We start from the raw sequence: 18,185 nt of genomic DNA, 5'->3' as shown, positions 1-18,185 counted from the left end.
ATAAATACTGGCGTCCGAGGGAGAATCTTCTTCAGTTTGTGGATGATCAGTGCTGTGTTTGGAGCTCAAGAGTGTTAATCGCGATGGGTAGGAGTAATATAGTGCGTTAATTAATATTCCCGATGCATTCTCACCCTCAATATTCTTTGTAGATCGTTTGGTGATCGTGTCGCTTCTTCTGGGCACGTTTGTGTCTTCCGTTTTGGCTCAAGGTGATGGATTTTGTGATTCTCTAAAATTTATCATTTCTGAATTTAAAATTAAATGGATATCTTAAAGGTCCCGCCCGAGTTGTTTGCTACTTCAGCAACTGGGCGATCTATCGCGAGGGCATCGGAAGCTACGGGATTGATGATGTTCCAGGTGATCTCTGCACCCACGTGATTTACTCTTTTATTGGTGTCGATGACTCGACATGGAAAGTCTTGGTCATCGATCCAGAAGTGAGTTGGCAAAAACCTCTTTCTCACCCTACACCTGTCAAGACCATCACGCAAGATCTTTTTTTTATCCAATTAATTGTGAAATTTATGATTCCATCAGTATTAATTGCATTAATTGAGAGATGCAAATTTATTTTAATTGCATGCAAAAACATTTGCAAAGCGTGATTTTTGCGCGTTAATGAGTGAAAATCAGTTAAAATTTGATTCACAATCGTTTCGATTGCTTTTCCAGCTCGATGTTGACCGTGGAGGATTCAGGAATTTCACGGCTCTCAAGAAGAAGTATCCCCATCTCAAAACCCAAATAGCAGTTGGTGGATGGGCTGAAGGTGGCTCAAAATATTCCCAAATGGTAGTTTCAGCAGATCGCAGGCGCAGCTTCATTCAGAGCGTGATCCAGTTCATGGATCAATACGGATTTGATGGCTTTGACCTGGACTGGGAATATCCAGGAGCTGCGGATCGAGGAGGTAGCTTTGGGGACAAGAATACCTTCTACTTCTTCGTCCAGGAGCTGAGAAGGGCTTTTGATCGCCAGAAAAAAGGATGGGAGATCACCATGGCGGTTCCTGTTGCAAAATTCCGCTTGGATGAAGGCTACCATGTACCTGAACTTTGTCAAATGCTCGACGCAATTCATGCTATGACCTACGATCTCAGAGGAAACTGGGCTGGATTTGCTGATGTCCATAGTGCCCTGCACAAGAGACCTCACGACCAGTGGGCCTATGAGAAGCTCAATGTTGTAAGTAATCCAACTTTTCCATGCTTTAAGAACTTTACTTACTATTTTGAAAGCCCACGAAACTTCTTTTGAGATAAAACAAATCACAAAAAAAACCAAAGGACTAAGATTAAAAGGGCACCAAAATCGGAAAAAAAGATCTTTAAAATCAAAAAATCGAAAGCGAAACAAACCTCAAGAGCTTCAGCCAATAAGGGGTTCGCTGAGATAAAATTTGTATTTTTTGTTTTAATCAAGTACCGTCTTTTAACAATTTTTCTAATAACACGACGAATTTATTCATTTCTGATGTCAAATCACATATAAAAAATTGTAGCATTTTACGGCAACACTGTTTTCTACGTATTTTTTTCATTTAATCATCTTTTAATAGAAAAATTAGCCAAATAAATTCTTTTCACACTTTTAATCGTTGTAAAGTATCCCAAACAAATTGGCGTAAAATGTAACTTTGAATTTTGAAGTATTAATAAAGCGATACGGGATGGCATTATCAAAGATGCGGCAAAACTGTCACCGAATTTACATTCTTTAGCTTAAACATATTAAAATAATATGTGTTTCTATAGTGTAACTGTCTAAGAAATGGATCTGTCATTCAGAATTAAAATCAGGAAAATGTATGAAGGAAAATATAATCAAAATCGACACTATGTCAAACGTTCGAAAGTAAACCTATTTCTGCATATATCGGACTATCTTTCCCATGTTATTCAAGTACTGAAGTAAGTAACAATCTTTTGAATTGTCTGGAATCGCTAATTTTAAAGCGATAAATGTGAATAGGTTAAGTAGATATCGCATACTTTTAAAGAGTCTTCAGACTAAAAGGTTTAACTTAGTTCCAAAGGATCTCAAAATATTAAAAAGAAGCCAGCGTTATTGTTTCTACGAATGTGTTGAATCATTCTCCCTTAATATCAAATTCTATCAAAACTTTAGTGAAAGCCTTGACTGATAATACTGATTAGGAATTAGAGAAGTTAAACCATATGGCGAAGCGTTAAGTCTGAAGCCCGTATTAGTTTTTTAATGTGTTGCATTGTTACATAAGTCACGAGAACACAAAAACCACCATATTTCCTTCAAATATTTTTCTTACAACGCTATAAAAAAATGCAATTCAAGCTCTTGGGTATATATATAAGGACAACATTTAAACTATATTTCTTAAATTTTCATTTAAGAATTTTAAAAATTTATCCGTTGCGTTGGGACCAGTTTTTTTTAAGGACCTTTTTTGAACTTACTTATCAGTAGACAAGATTATTTAGAGTAGAATCATCTACTCTGAATGAGTCAGCTACTCTCATGTACAACAAAGATTAACCCTGATAAGCTTATCGTAGCTAAGATTCTTTACATGGGACTTAAGTGCTTGCAACTCGGAATAATTTAAAATTCGATTGTGAGTTGAATTTTGGGAGTAAGGAATCCCGTCACTGGAAAAATGTTCTTGGTTCATTCATATATCCTTGCCTCTCCGGAATTCTTCGAAAGTATTTTTCACATCATCTCGTTCATTTAAGCGACTTTTTTTGTTAATTTTTTACAGTGTAGGGGAAATGCTCATAATTTTGTCCAGTTTCTTATTTTGGACACTTTGAGGATAACATTGGACACTAAAAATAAATTGATTAAAATGATGGATTTTTATTCCAATATTTGATGAATAATGAATTCTATCTAAATATTTGTTCTTTTTGGAAGATTTTAACACTAAATACGTTAAAATTTGAATATGATTTGAGTTGAAATTGCTTTGTTGAAAATTCAGTGAGAGCAATTGATTACGAGAAATATGACAGAACTTCGTGGCTTACTTCAGTCTTATTTAGTTTTGGTGAAGTACTAACAAAGTTTGTTCGCTGTTTTTGAGTGATATTATTGAATATTCATTGAATATTGTGTTGATTCACGTTACTGATGATTTGTACATTTGATCTGAAGTGAGATTTGCCTTGTGAATTATATTTTTCGTGTGAAAAATGGGAAATTTTTTAAGACATTCACCAGTTAGGTGATGATTCTTATTTTGGACAGGTGTTTTTCTCACGAAATTTCGTAAAGTTTTAGCTTTTGTGATGACTAGGTTGGACAAATGCCTGGAGAAACAAAGGAGCATCATCTCTACGAAAGAGATGTAGCGAGAAATGCCTTGAAAGGCTCCCGGAAAGGTCAGGGAATGAGCGAATCTGCACGTACTTGGAGTATCGAAGTCAACTCACTTTAATGAATGATATGGAAAGTTTCCGGGCTTCTTGTGACATTCCACGTTTCCCTTACATGACCAGGAAGAGGACTTGGTAAGATTGGTTCATAAAATGAAGAACAATGGGCATCCTGTTGTGGCGGATTATCTGTCCAAATTTACAGCCAAGTTGTCCAAAATAAGAGTCAAATTCACCTCTACATATCAATTCATTTTTAAACGTATTAAAACTAATTTTAGTAAAAATGAGATGATAAATAGCTTGCCAAGTTTCTAAACAATCCTTCTGAAAAGAGAGTAACAAAAAAAGTCAATTAGTATTGAAAATATCGCACTTCAAACTTAGGATATCGATGCTTATATGCAGACTGTCCAAAATTATGAGCACTTCCCCTATAATCTGTAGAGTATGTAAAAACATAAAAAAATATGGAAATTTGAGGAAGAACAGAAGTGGCCGAAATTGCAAGCTGAGCGAAATTGTGTACAATTATCCTGATAGTCTACATTCACTGCAACTGTCTCAACCAAAGCTAAACAAATATTTTACAAATATTTGTTCGTAAATGTTCGTAAACACACAAAAAATGTACGTAAAATTGTGTAATTTGTTCGTAAATGTTCGACAGAAAAACAAACATTTACGAACAAATGACAACATTTTACGAACATTTCTTGTGTGTTTACGAACATTTACGAACAAATGTTTATAAAAGTACAAAAAATGCTCGTCGAGTGATCATGTTACGAACAATGTCTGTGAAAAAGTACAAACTTTTACGAACATGTTTGTGGGTTATACGATTCACGAGCATTTCGTAACTCCCCCATACGAATTCACAAACATTTACGAACATTTTTACAAAATTATTTTTTTCTGTGAAAAAAAACAATAATAGTACTTGTCTCGTACTCTCTTTACGGCAAGGTTTAGTTCCTCTATAAAATGTTGTGTCAGTATCATTAAATTATTTTAAATCGATTTCATTTCATGTATACTAAATTTTAATATAAATGTGACATCATTTGATTAGTAATAAAATGAAAGGGCAACAGTAGTTTCTAAGCTATGAATTTGTCGCATTTTGGGCAGCTATTCAAACCCAGAATCATCATACTCGTTTCAGTTATTTATGATGAATTCAAAATTATTGCATGGTTTACAATGCAACAAACATCCCTCAACTTCAATTCATTTCACTGAATGTTAATATGTCGCAGGAAAAGTTTGTCACAATATTTCTGAAATTCGGATGAATGCGGTATGAAACAAGTTTCTCACTGCATATCTCTATATTTAACTAGAAGAATTTTGGAAGGAGTGAATACACAAAAGGTTCAAGAGAAACTTTCAAGATTCTACTCAAAGTTTCTTTTCTCCCAAGAAGCTTCAACTAAAAGTTGTTTGTAATTATGAAATATTTGTGGGAAATTGTATATAATTGTTATACAGAGTTTCATAGTCTGAAAATGCCTCTTGCAGGCTGACGGCTTGAGTCTATGGGAGGAGAAAGGATGTCCTGCTCAGAAGCTCGTAGTGGGAATTCCTTACTATGGTCGCACTTACACATTAAGTGCTGGAAACAATAATTACGAATTGGGAACTTATATCAACAAGGAAGCTGGAGGAGGGGCTCCTGGACCTTACACCAATGCAACAGGTTTCCTGGCTTATTACGAAATCTGCACAGAAATTGCTGATCCGGAGAAAGGATGGACGACAAGGTGGGATTCCCATGGAATGGTGCCGTATACCTACAAAGGAACCCAATGGGTTGGATATGAGGATCCTAAATCCGTTCAAATCAAAATGGACTTTATCAAGTCTAAAGGCTATGGAGGTGCGATGGTTTGGGCTATTGATATGGATGACTTTAGGGGGATCTGTGGAGAAAAGAATGTCCTTGGAAAGATTCTCTTTAACAACATGAAGGATTACACAGTTCCGGTTTCCACAAGGGCCACTACTGTTACGGTAGGTTACTGTTCTCAAATGCTTCTGTACTTTTCTCTGTATCGACTGTTTATCCAGTTCTCATCGTGTTTCAAAAACACCAAACAGTCATAACAGCAAGCATCACAAAAACAAGTCAAAAATGAAGACGCATTTGAGAACATTAAAGTGCTAAAATGTACTCAGGAGGTGGATATCTCCTTTTATAACACACATATTTTAGTACTTTGCTGTTATCAAGTACATCTGCATTATCTACTTTTCTTTGTGTTGGTTTCTGTCCCGACTGTTTTCCCCAGCCTCGTCTTGTTCTAAAACCACCAAATAGTCATGACAAGAACCAACACAAAGAAAAGTCGATTTTATAGAAGCACTTGAGAACAGTAAACTGCTAAAAAAAAATTCAGGAGAAGGATTACCCTTTTTTAGCACTATACTGTTCTTAAGTGCTTCTACATTATCGACATTCCTTTTGTGTTGATTCTTGTCTCGACTGTTCTCCTCAAACCTATCTTAATCGTGTTCTAAAACGATCAAACAGTCGTGTTAAGAATCAATACAAAGAAAACTCGATTACGTAGAAGCACGTGAGATTTGAGAACAGTAGAGTGCTAAAAAGAAACTTGTTCATTTTTCATTACACATTTTTTGGAAATTTTTTGTAGCCTGAATGGGCAAGACCACCTTCAACCCAATCAGTTGATGAACCAGGAGATGTCCCCACAACTCAAAGACCAACAACTGCACGTCCTCAGGTGAGTCTTTAATAAAATTTAAATTTAAAACTCAATCAACAACAAAAGCAAAGTAGAATTCGCCAAATGTTCGAAAGCTTTTATTTTTGATATTGCGGCATTATGAAAAGAATACAGTCAATCATTGAGGACCCATTGTCGATATCTCTAACCGTTTGGCTTGAGGTACATAACAGAATCATGGGCAAACAGCTCAAAACCTATTTTACTTCTTTTTTACTGCTCGAACTCTACGGAGAGACCAGTATATAATACCATGATTTTTTCACCCCCCTAAATTCCCACCTTCCAGATACCACTTTTCTCAACAAATCTTCACGTTTCAGATGATTTCTGAGGAATGTCGTCACACTGTGTGTCCGTCTGTACGTCTGTCCGTCCGGCTGTCGCCAGCTCTAGAGGCCAAACGGTTAGAGACAGAGACTTGGAATCTTCGGGGGACCCCCCCCCCCCCATAAGTCGGCCAAAGGATCGTTAACATGCCCCTTATTTTCCCCCAACCCAATCCAAAACTATGTTTTTCTGGGAATGCTCGAAAACGTATCGTGCGATTTTTTTCATTTTTGGATATGTTTTAGAGATTACCCAGGCGAATATTCCGTCTATATACGAAAATACCGATGAATTATTCCTAATACGTGTTTTCAAGGTCAAAGGTTAAAAGGACACTAGAGAGCGCATTTATCAAGCAAATGGGGTCATATTTGGGGTCGTTGGAAAGGTCTTGGAATTTCTTATAAAACTGTACAGGTTCCAATAGGTTTTGAATCAGTAATGAACCGGTTCATAACCGATAAAAATTTGTATCTGAAAATTAATCCTATTACTTTTAAAACTATTTTGGGTGATCTTTTGAGAGATTTGTGAATCGGTTCAAATCGGTTGAGAACCGGTAAACGGTAAATGAAGCGAAAGTACTTTTGCGGTATAGCATCTAAGTTACGAGTTCGAGCATTTCGCAAAGCCTGGCACGCTTTGACACCCCTTTTCAATATTCTAATCCATAAATGATAAGACGCAGGGTTATGGGGCTGCTCACGGGGTTAAAGGTAAAGCACCCGCTCTTTTGTGAAAGTGTCTTGGGTTCGAATCTCTTTTTGACTATCATTAATTTTCTGACCTTAGAAGCGTTTGAATTGTATCCTATTAGTTGGGTTTTGTAAACCAAAATCGTTAGACTCTCGATTAACCCATTCAGTCAATGTACCAGAAATACTTGAGATAGAATGTTCATATTTTGGGATTAGTTTCCTACAGATTAATAGATGTATTTTTTGAAAAGACAAAAATTTCATCCATTATGGGGGCGCTGGGAGCCGCCCTCAAACACGCGTCTTAACGGTCACTGAATTTAAATTCTGTACATTAATTCATTACAAACTCTATTAATTCAGATAGAGTAACTATCCAAGAAAACACATTGGCAACCAAAATTCAAATCAGGAAAGAGGATGAAGGCCAATTTTAACAAATTTGACGGAATGTCGTATTTTCCGTCCGCCATTTTGAGCAAAATTTTTGCATGACTTCACGCGAAGCGAGAAAAGAACAACAACATGTATTCCCATCTCTGTCGGGCTATTTTTTCCAAGTAATTGAAGGACTAAAGTAACTAAAAATCCATTCCCGACTGCAATTTTAATAATTATTTCCCTGGAATAAATAATCTAAAATCATTTAATTTTCGTATGATGTATAATACCATGGTAAGGAATGGGTTAAACATCCTTTGGGAATTTTTGCAACCTGAATGGGCTGGACCACCTTTAACTCAGTCATTTGTAAATCCAGAAGATGTCCCTACAAGCCAAGTACCGACAACTCCACGTCCACAAATTAGTTCGCAATATAATTCATCAACCGTAAAATCTTAAAGACAAGGGTATAGGGCACTTAAAGGGTTAAATGGTGAAGCATTCGATTTCTGATGCAAATGTCCCGGGTTCGAATTTATATTACTATTAGGTCAGCAGGCTTACGACAAATTTTACAACTCTAGAAGTGTTTAAATAGCGCCCTATTAGTTTAAGTTTTCTCGGTTTCAATCGTTAGACCATAAATCAGCCTCTTCTTAGAATTTCATTTAAGAAAAGGTGAGAAATTCTAGTCACAGTTAATTGGCATTATTGCCCATTGCAAGTCACATTTCTGCAAATGAATCCATTGGATGTTTATTTTTGCAATATTCTGTAATATTGTAGATTAAAAACAGCCAACAGATGCACTTGGACAGGAGCCAAATGTAAGATCTAAACGGCATTTTCCTCAATCCCACGTTTTTCTCAACTCTTACACAATGATCATCGGCATTTATCTTTTCTGTCTGAGTGACAATCCCTGATGGATATGATCGATTTTTCTCTAATACAGGAAACCACGACCAGGGTAATTACAACTAGGAAACCTGAAAGACCCATTTCGGAGGAGAATGTCGAGGACATGGAGGATAATAAGGAGCAAGACGATCAGCCTGAACCTCAACCTCCAGCTCCTACCGAAGGAGCTAGCAATGAATCATCTCCTGATTCTCCGGAGGCAGATATTGATTGCGAAGGAAACGATTATGTTCCCCATCAAGACTGCGAAAAGGTTACAAGAACCATCATTTAATCTTAAAGTCTTGATCCTAAAGATCTTGTAAATTTCAGTACTATCGCTGTGATCATGGAAAACCGCTTGAGTTCAGTTGTCGCGAAGGTACCGTCTTCAATACATTGACCAATGTCTGCGACTGGCCAGATAATGTGAGACAGACCGAATGTACAAGAAAAGTTCTGGCAGAACGGAAGAAGCCTCAGTCTGAGAATTTGACTGAATAATACAAAAAATGCAATCAATCTATACAGATATTTTTGCACTAACAAGCAAAATAATTATGTTACAAGTTTCGTTTTTTGAATCAGAGATCAGCCAGATTAAGTTACATGCCAGATAGTCTTTAGACAAAAATTAACAGGTTTGTATCTGAATAAGAAAATTTTGCAGTTCAAATTTAATTTTTTTATATATAGAAATTGTATTTTACTTAAACAATTAACCGCGATAACAATATTCAGTAATTTATAACAAATTGACATTGAAACAAGTCTGAGAAAATAAAGTTATTTTTAAATATGTAATACAAACAGCATTTATTTCTCATGGTCTGGATTGTGATGCCCCCACAAACATTTTCTCATCGGTATCTTTTGTGTAGAACTATCTCAGTGTGATATTTATTAACCTATGGGTGCTTTCCTGCTTGTATCTATATTCGAAATTAATTCTAATAACTTTAAAAAATTGCCTAAAGAAATATGAAATAATCAGACGAAAATCGAAAAATAATATATTCAAAATATCAGCCCGCGCTCGATACACATTTTTCCATCTCTTTGAAAATAAGTTACGGCTTTGCGGTTTCGCACACACTCTGGGTTAGAACCCGGGAAAAAACACATTTCAGGATTTTTTTCAGGAACAAATTACCAGGAAAAAATAAGTCTGTGTAATAAAAGAAATATGGGAAGAATATGAAGTGTTCAAAACTAGAGTATGTGCGAAGCCTGAAAGCCTTCCCCATACATAGATACCCCAATGATAAAACGATGCGTCTTTGAACCGAAACCGTTTAACCATTTAATTTTCTTCTTTTAAATTGAAGTTCTGCTTAGCGAAACGCTGCCGAGATATGATACCTCCAGTCGTTCAACCATTTAAGAATCAATGGGACACTGGTGTCCCAAAAATAATTAATTTTTCGGACTATTTAGAGGGCAAAATAACTTTCACTCGTTAGGGGAATCACTCGCCGAGATCGAGTGAGGAACATAACCGATCATAAGGAGCTAAGAATCGAGGACTTGCTTCTTTGGGTTGAGAGATAACAATTTCAATGGTATGGCCATGTTCAGCACATGAATAGAAAAAAATTCCCCAGAAAAGCTATGAAAGCCATTTTGAGGAGGTGTCGACCTCAGGTCAGACATAGAACAAGGTGGCTGAAACAAATTCAGGATGTTGCCTTGGAGTGCCTTGAAATTGAACCCGAACACCTTCACCTAGTGGCGGAGAGTCAACAGGCGTGGGTTGCCAAATTGGATGTCATAGGATCACGACCCTAAATCCTAAAATAGACACAGGGATCGGCTAAGGGATCAGCTCAGAAATGGGGATTGGTGTCGATACACTCAAGGATCAGCTCAAAATTTGGAGGATCAGGCTGAGATTATAAATTCACGAGGTCTAGTGAAATTTTCGAGGTTTAGCGACATCAGCGCCAGTGCTAAAAATAAAAAGCTTCATTTTGGGTATTTTTGGGTATTTTTCGACATGTCAGTTGGATTAAAAAACATAGGGAGTAAGAGGAATTGGGGCACCTTTAAAACTGGGGCACCTTTGAAATTGGTATTTTTCACCTATTTTTAAATAAAATTGAGATATATTGTGATATAATTTGGCTTCCCAATCTGTTAATGCAGCTTTCCCCTCACGGTACGCAAGTGTTCCTGTCTGTTTGAAAAATGCATTGATATTGCAATTAATAAACCTTTCTGCAGTCAAAATGTGCACATTTAATAAAAATTTACGTAAAGAACGCTTATCCTTGATACTAAATCCTCAGTGTATGATAATTTGGGCTGATCTTTTACCGCCAAATTTTTCGAGCTAAGTATTCTCGAGGATCAGGCATCTGTATATTTTCGACATAATAGGGATAACCGGTTGAAAATGATGATGATGATGATGATGCATAGTGAAGCAATGTGCCATCGAGCGAAACAAAAGGTTATCGGAACGGACTGAGCGTAGAAAATACACTCGACTGAGCATTATCCGGCTGACTGGAGGACAAAATGACATTTAGGTTTTTTGAATGATCAACGGTTTTTCTATTTTGTGCTGTGTGAATTTATTTTCTGTCTGACAAAGAACAAGAGAATTTTCTTCATGGTGTGCTTATGTTTCATTTTTTTATCACAATTATGTATTAAAAACTTCGATACAATGATAATAATACTTTAATTCACTCTGGAGAAGCTTCATGTTTAGTAAAAATAATTTTGAATACATCAACCGCCAGTGTTTGGCAGCTGTCACCCGGATAACGAAGTGTACAGCGAAGGTGGTAACACATCCGAATTAAGCATTTTAATGTTAATTTGGACCAAAGATAATGCCACGAAACATAGTCATGCTACAATAGGGTAAAGTGGTACAAGTTGGACAATTGTACAAATTGGAGAGGGCTTTTTTTCTTGATAAATTTAAAAGGGGAAAGTGCCCATGCTTGATAACATTGGAAACTTCGTAATGACTAAATTTTCTATCTTTTACATTACATATGTGACTCATTACAACCAATTTTTAAAAGTATGGGAAAGTCGCCAGTTTTTAAAATATATTGGTGAGTCACGTTTATTGAAAAACATAGGAAAAATTTAGTCATTACGAAGCTTCCTTAATGGTACCAAGCATGGGCACTTTCCCTTCTTCATTTTTATTTGTATAATTTTATTGCTTTAGTTTTATAATTTGGTTCCTTGTGCTTAAAAACAAATTTTGTACTGTATTTATCAAGAAAAAGCCACGTCCAACTTGTACCGGCGAATTGTTCAACTTGTAACACCATGTCCAGCTTACATCACTTTATCCTATCACTCTGTCGTGTTGATTGACCTATGCTGGCTGTTTTACGTTCCATGCGTGATCCAAATCTATCAAAAGTTGGCAATAATGTTTCTCATTGAAATTTTGCTCGTTTTTAGCAACTCATAATGCATAATTCCTCGATAGTCCCTCAAGTGATTAGCCTCCTTCCTGGAGATACTTGGCCATTTTGCCGATTTTAAACATTTGCCTCATTTGCAATATGAAAGCTATTACGTTTCAAGTTTAGGATTCTCGAACAATATCCTTTTCTCACCAAAAAAATTTCGAAAGTGGATTTATAAATTTTTGCCTTTTTGATGAACTCATGACGGCAACCGTTTTCTTTTATTTTGATTCTTTTTGGCATACAACCACTTGAAAATATTTTACCAAGAGTTACATGTAACGCGCTCAAAAGAAAATTTTATAATCGTCATTCAGAAACGCTGACAGATCGGCGCCATTAATTGTATTTGTTTTCTTTTGGTTCTTTACGTCGAAATCACCATTTTTTAAGCATTTAACCAATTTTCTGAGATGTTTGTCTATAAGTAGGGGAAACTGGGGCACCACTAAACACGGGGTAGAATCAAAGACTGCAATGGTTGAGATAGTCCAAGTAAGTTTAGAAATAAAAATCAGTGTTTGGTGCTACTCGGTGTTTGGTGGTGCCCCAGTTTCCCCAAAATGTTAGCTTTTGATCTTTTTAACCAAATGACGTGATTTAATTATTTGCTTTTTCTCTCAAGTTGGGTAAAGTAGCATTTCCTCAAGTGCATTTTTTGTGACACCTCGATATTAGTAAAGCAGAAATATTTTCTATTCTTTAGGCTTTTCTTTTCTTCAGGCTATTTTAAAGATCTTTGAAGACTGAAGACTTCCTGACCACATTCATTTATTTATTTATTTGTTTATTATTTATATGTATCTCTGGAATTTTTTTTTTGTGTATTAAGCTTTCAAGAGTGCAAGCTCAAAAGCAATATATTGAATAAATCTAAATCTAAAATCTAAAAAAAAAAAAAAAAACTAAAGACTTTTCCGACCGCTGCAATTGAAGCTTTTTTAAGTATACTTAAAGCTAGTAAGGTGGCAGTGGACGCTGAAGTACAAATACGATCTTCTAACATCGTGTAAATGAGTTGGTTTAAAGAGCACATCCAAAGCAGCTTACTAAAACTAAATAATGAAATAAGGAAATTATCTTAAAGTTCCCTAGTAATAATATTAGCAAAGGCAACTTTTTTGAGTCTTGGGAGGTTTCTGACCCTATTTCACGATCTAAAACAAATTGTACAATGCGAAGTGAAGAATCTAAGTTTTGGTTTTGAAATAGGGAATTGAACTAATAAAGTGAGAATTTTAATGTCCATTGAAGGCGTCAAAAATACAATTGTCTAGCCAAACACATTACAGTGATTTAGTGATAAATAATTGAAATGTATTGTAGTGTTGTAAGGTATATACTTGGCCCATTGGCGCTGGTCAGACAATGGCAATTCTTTTGCATGGTGATTGAAGACAGTGTCACATTTTGGCGGGCATTCTCTCTAGGACATTGGCACTCAAGCTATGATAGCAATTCATGCATTTCTTGTGCGAAGGAGTGCGATCAAAACAAGTCTCAACAGCTGCAGTTGAGATTGTTAGGCGAAAGACGAGCTTTTTGCACCTCAACCACATGATGCTTTATAATTAAATTCGCCGCACAGAACACGAAAATGTTGTCGTTGAGAACGGAAGACGATTGATGACTTTTCACGTATTGAGAGGGGACTTTGGCGCAAAATCACTGGGTTTATTATTATCAAGTGAGGATTGGTAAGAGAGAATTTTAATTGAAACATTCACAGAATTAGCTTAAAGTCCTGTCTATGTGATTTTGTTGAGTTGTTCTAATGGGATCATAATCAAATTAATTAATCAATTACTTTAAAGTGAATAAAAGGAGACATATTGCATCACAGACTAGAATTGAGGTATTGACATAGATTAGGCATTATGAGAAAAGAACATTAAAAATTATTAACTTATTACTCAGAACAGTCAATTTTCTAAAGTTTGTAGCTTCTACCTCCTAATTAGTTTTGGCCTAAGAAAAATTCTAATTCCTTACCGTAGACAACCTCACCCAAATTTTTCTCTAACTATGAATAACTTTACGACTGTTTTGATTTCGAGGTTAGATTTAATTTTATTTACGGAATAACATTGCAGATTTTTATGCTGTATGGCAATAATTATAATGTTAACTTCATGTTGAAGTTTAACCAAATAAAGTACAACATATAATTATTCAATAAACAAACATTGTTATTGAACTACAGTAGCTTTACATGAGAAATGTTATTGTGATGGAAAGTCATAAGGCAATATTCTTGATTTTTATTAATTAATTCAGACTACACGAAATTTGTTGATTTAATAGATGACGAGTAAGTTACGATATTTGCTGATACAAGTGACGAGTTTACCTTTTGCCAAACTATTCTTAAAGACCTGAATTCTTATGTAATATTTTTTTTTAAATAATTGCAAAATAAAATGTTTCAAATCATTTCTTTAATTCTAAGATTAATAAGAATTTCAAATTAGGAATTTGTGCTATAAATTACGTTTAGAGTTTTATAGAAAAGGGATCAGGATTAAGAATCACTATCATACAATTCAGGATATGAACTGGCTTTATTCAATATTATCAACGCGTCATATCCTTAAGAAATTTCCTCAATTTCTGTGATTTTTTTTAAATAAAAAATCATATTTTCCTTATTAAATGTTAAATGATAGCACATAGTTAAATATAAAAAAGAATATGTCAACCGCCTCTCCATTTTTTGAGAAAAATATAACAGAAAATTAGTATGACCAAAAGTTTAAACAATTTTATGGATTTCCAGACTTATAACTATAATTGTTAATAAAAACAAGATCACTGAGAACTTTTTTACATAAAAAAGCATTTAAGGATATAATTTGATTTCTTAAAAGATTATCCAAAAAAAATGTGAACAAGAATTTTGTCCGACGCAGTTTTTTTTATTATTAACTATCTTATAGATGAATTTAGAACATTCAAGCCCTATTAGATCCAAATAAGCATGTATGTGGGCTGTAAATAATGCGTTAGACTCGGAGTGGACAAAATTAGTAAATGGGGAAAGGTGTGGTGATCACTTAAGAAATTATCCCCCCAATTCTGAGATAAAGAAGCCTAACGATTTAAGTTAAAGCTTTAAGTTTGACACTAAAGATTTCGAATTCCGAGTTAGAGAAACTTTGGATAAAATAGCCTTTAGCGCCCCTAAAGAAATTTGATTATCCAAGATGTCAAAACAAGACGTTCCAGTTTTAATAGTGCATGAAGTTCCGATTTACACCTGCTTACATTCTGGTGTTGCTCAAGGCTCACTCCTAGGTCCTCTTCTATTTTTACTTTTTATAAATGATTTACCATCTGTTCTATTGAATGCCTATTACCACCTTTACGCGGATGATCTGCAAGTCCACATTGATGGCGATCCTTGTGATCCTAATCTCACTTTAACTCAAATGAACATAATTCTCTCTCGAATTGAAGCATGGACTCTCGCAAACGGGCTCTGTTTAAATCCCAAGAAGTCTCAGGGCTTAATTATTTCAAAAAGACCTCTCGTCACTGACTTGATTCCACTCACTGTTCATGGACAGATCATTCCAATTGTTGAGCGTGCTCGCAATTTGGGGTTGATTTTCAACTCTTCCCTCTCTTGGTGTGACCATATTTCTCACATCAACCAAAGAGTTTACTGCACACTAAGGACTCTGCGGCGCTTTCGTGAGGTAACCCCACAGAATACACGCCTTATGCTCGTGAGAGCACTACTACTGCCCATTATCATATATGGAGCAGAACTTTTTTTTGATGCCGACTGTGAAACAATCAGGAGGCTTTCTGTGACGTTCCACAACTGTGTCCGGTACGTTTGTGCTCTACGTGCTCGTGATCACATTTCACGGTATCGAAACATTCTGGTTGGTTGTGATCTGCCTTCCCTCCTCCGTCTGAGAGCTGTGTTATTCCTGTTCCGTCTGATTACTTCTCGGAGACCGGGTTACTTAGCCTCGCTCCTGGCTTTGGGGGCTTCGGCCAGGCAGCGGGGACTCTTGGTTCCGAGAGCTCACTCGAGCCAGCTTTCGCGTACTCTTTTTGTCAGGGGTGTTGTTATTTACAACTCCCTTCCACCGCGCGCTAGGACGTCGCAGGCCGGCATTTCTAGTGCCTTTCAGTCGGGGTAGAGTGTTTTCTTTGTTTTTCTTCTCTTTCTCTTTTCTATTTAAATATTCTGTCTTAATATATTTTCATTTTCTTTCTTTTTCCTGCACTTTTCTTCCTATCTAATCAGACATTGTAAGAGGGACGGACCCTAATTATGTTTGATTTAAAACAAATAAATAAATTCAAATAAATTCAAAATTTATTGTCAACAAAAATAACAATCTCCACAGTTCCTCCTCTCCTCAATGTTGCAATTCCGCCGCAGTAAATCAAGTAGAGTTCAGTTATCGCCGAAATATCAGCAGTTGCTCCACGAAACTCCAAACCCATTCAGTAGAAGGCACAGGAAGATACTAATACAGATTTCCCAGTTTCAGAATTTTTTTCTGGCAAAAAATGAGCAATTCAGGTCAATTAATTTCGAGTAGTAAGTAATTCAAACAAGAAGTGGTTGTAGATAAGTGACGAGGTCAATTTATGGTTCCAGGTGCGTCATCTGGACCAAAGATTTCTCAGCCAAAAGGAGTGTTTCTTCAATTTTGTCCTAGAACACAGAGATACTCTGGATGTATTAAGTGACAGACATGATCTCCTTGGTCAAATCTCACGGAAAAATTGAATTCTATGGGGCCACCCGAGAGGAACACCTCAAAAACATTATGTAAATGATCAACTACATCACTCTCCAGAAAAATATACATCTTTGTGATAAATTAAACTCACCTTTTTGATTAAACACACCCCTTGAACAATTGACAATCTCAAATTGAACTGGACTTAAAGGTTTAAAGGCCCTCTCGACCAGCTTTAAAATTAAAGGCGATTTACAGACATTTGACATCTTTATGTCTGTAAAACTTTAGCGTAGAATTCGAAATTTACAGTCTTAAAGGTTTAAATAAATTTGACACTTTAAAATTAAAGATTTTTATCACAGAATACGAATCGGTCTTTAAAGAACGATTTAAAGATTTAAGGCTTAAAGATTTATCTCAGAATTGGGGGGTATATATAGTTAATTTTACAGATTCATTAGGGGAGACTGGGGCAAAAAGTCACAAAACGGATATTTAATTTTTTTATTAGCTATCTGAACGCCCCAAAAATTTCTAATTAGCACAGTTTTATAGGAAATTTACCACTCTACAACTCTATGAAAATCATTTTCTTCTATTTTGTAAGGGAATATATTTATCGAGCCGTATTCTAAAAGGTAATTTTGTGATCATTCTTAAAAATGCTGGGGCAAATAGTATCAGGCATAAGATATAATGGAATGGTTATATTGCTGGATATGGTTATATGGCAAATGGTTATATTGCCAGAGGTGGCTTATTTTTTTTGGTTATAGCTTATTCAAGTACACTCAGAAAAATATTCGACTAAAACTTACTCGAATCGATGTTGAATTAACTATTTTTCGTTGTGATTTTCGATTAACAATATTTTAGAGTTGATTTTACTTCTATTTAGGTGTAATATTCGGATGAGTTGTTTTAACTATTTTTCCTAAAATTTACATGACAAAAGAGTGTAAATAACTCTTTTTAAGACTGAAAATAACTCGTTTTAAGAGTTAAAATAACTCGTTTCGAGAGTTAAAACAATCTTTTTTTTAGAGTTAAAATAACTTTTTCAAATCCCAAAAGGAATACGTTTTGCAATTTTATGTTTTTTTTTTATTTTATCATTTCCTTTATTAATATTTTCTTGACTTCAAGTTCCCTATGCTCCGAGCGAAATATCACGTATGATGCAAGAACATGTCTTTATGAAGCACTGTTAGGCACATATCTAATTGATGTTCCATGTGAACTTTGTCACACGAAAATCTTCTTGACTGAAGTATATTCTTAAAACGAAAACGCTTAAGCATATACTTCAGTCGAGATGAAATTTTATATCGAAAAAGAGTAATAATTACATCGACATCCGACGAATTAATTCAACTCGCACGAAGAATTGTTTCAACTCTATTTACTTAAATTTAAAACGAAAAAGAGTAACAATTACATTGATATTCGTAGAGTTAATTCAACTCTGTCATAGAGTTGCGGTAACTTTTTAGGTTTTTTCTTAGTGTATGCTAATCTGGGCGCTTCGCTATCTGGATCGTTTATGTTTCATCCACTTAAAATAATATTTTTATCCATTAAATAAGTGAGTGCCCGGATTAGCACACTT

At 35.4% G+C, this 18,185-nt stretch overlaps 1 protein-coding gene across 1 annotated transcript; it reads left to right on the top strand.

Moving 5' to 3' along the window:
* Nucleotides 1-9,237, top strand: LOC129798309 (endochitinase). Its single transcript, XM_055841407.1, has 8 exons — nucleotides 1-87; nucleotides 153-212; nucleotides 280-443; nucleotides 679-1,191; nucleotides 4,887-5,378; nucleotides 6,023-6,112; nucleotides 8,483-8,701; nucleotides 8,761-9,237. The coding sequence occupies exons 1-8, from the start codon at nucleotides 84-86 to the stop codon at nucleotides 8,929-8,931; spliced, it is 1,713 nt and encodes a 570-aa protein (XP_055697382.1). The 5' UTR covers nucleotides 1-83; the 3' UTR covers nucleotides 8,932-9,237.
* The last annotated feature ends 8,948 nt before the right edge of the window (nucleotides 9,238-18,185 follow it).

The sequence above is a fragment of the Phlebotomus papatasi genome, chromosome 1 (assembly GCF_024763615.1).
Source record: "Phlebotomus papatasi isolate M1 chromosome 1, Ppap_2.1, whole genome shotgun sequence".
Lineage (NCBI taxonomy): Eukaryota > Metazoa > Arthropoda > Insecta > Diptera > Psychodidae > Phlebotomus > Phlebotomus papatasi.
The sequence above is the reverse complement of the archived record's forward strand: the minus strand, read 5'-3'. Positions and strand labels throughout refer to the sequence as shown.

Coding starts and splice junctions, on each gene's coding strand:
- LOC129798309 (XM_055841407.1), top strand. Junction 213..279: donor GTCTTCCGTTTTGGCTCAAG/GTGATGGATTTT, acceptor GATATCTTAAAG/GTCCCGCCCGAGTTGTTTGC. Junction 5,379..6,022: donor CAAGGGCCACTACTGTTACG/GTAGGTTACTGT, acceptor AATTTTTTGTAG/CCTGAATGGGCAAGACCACC.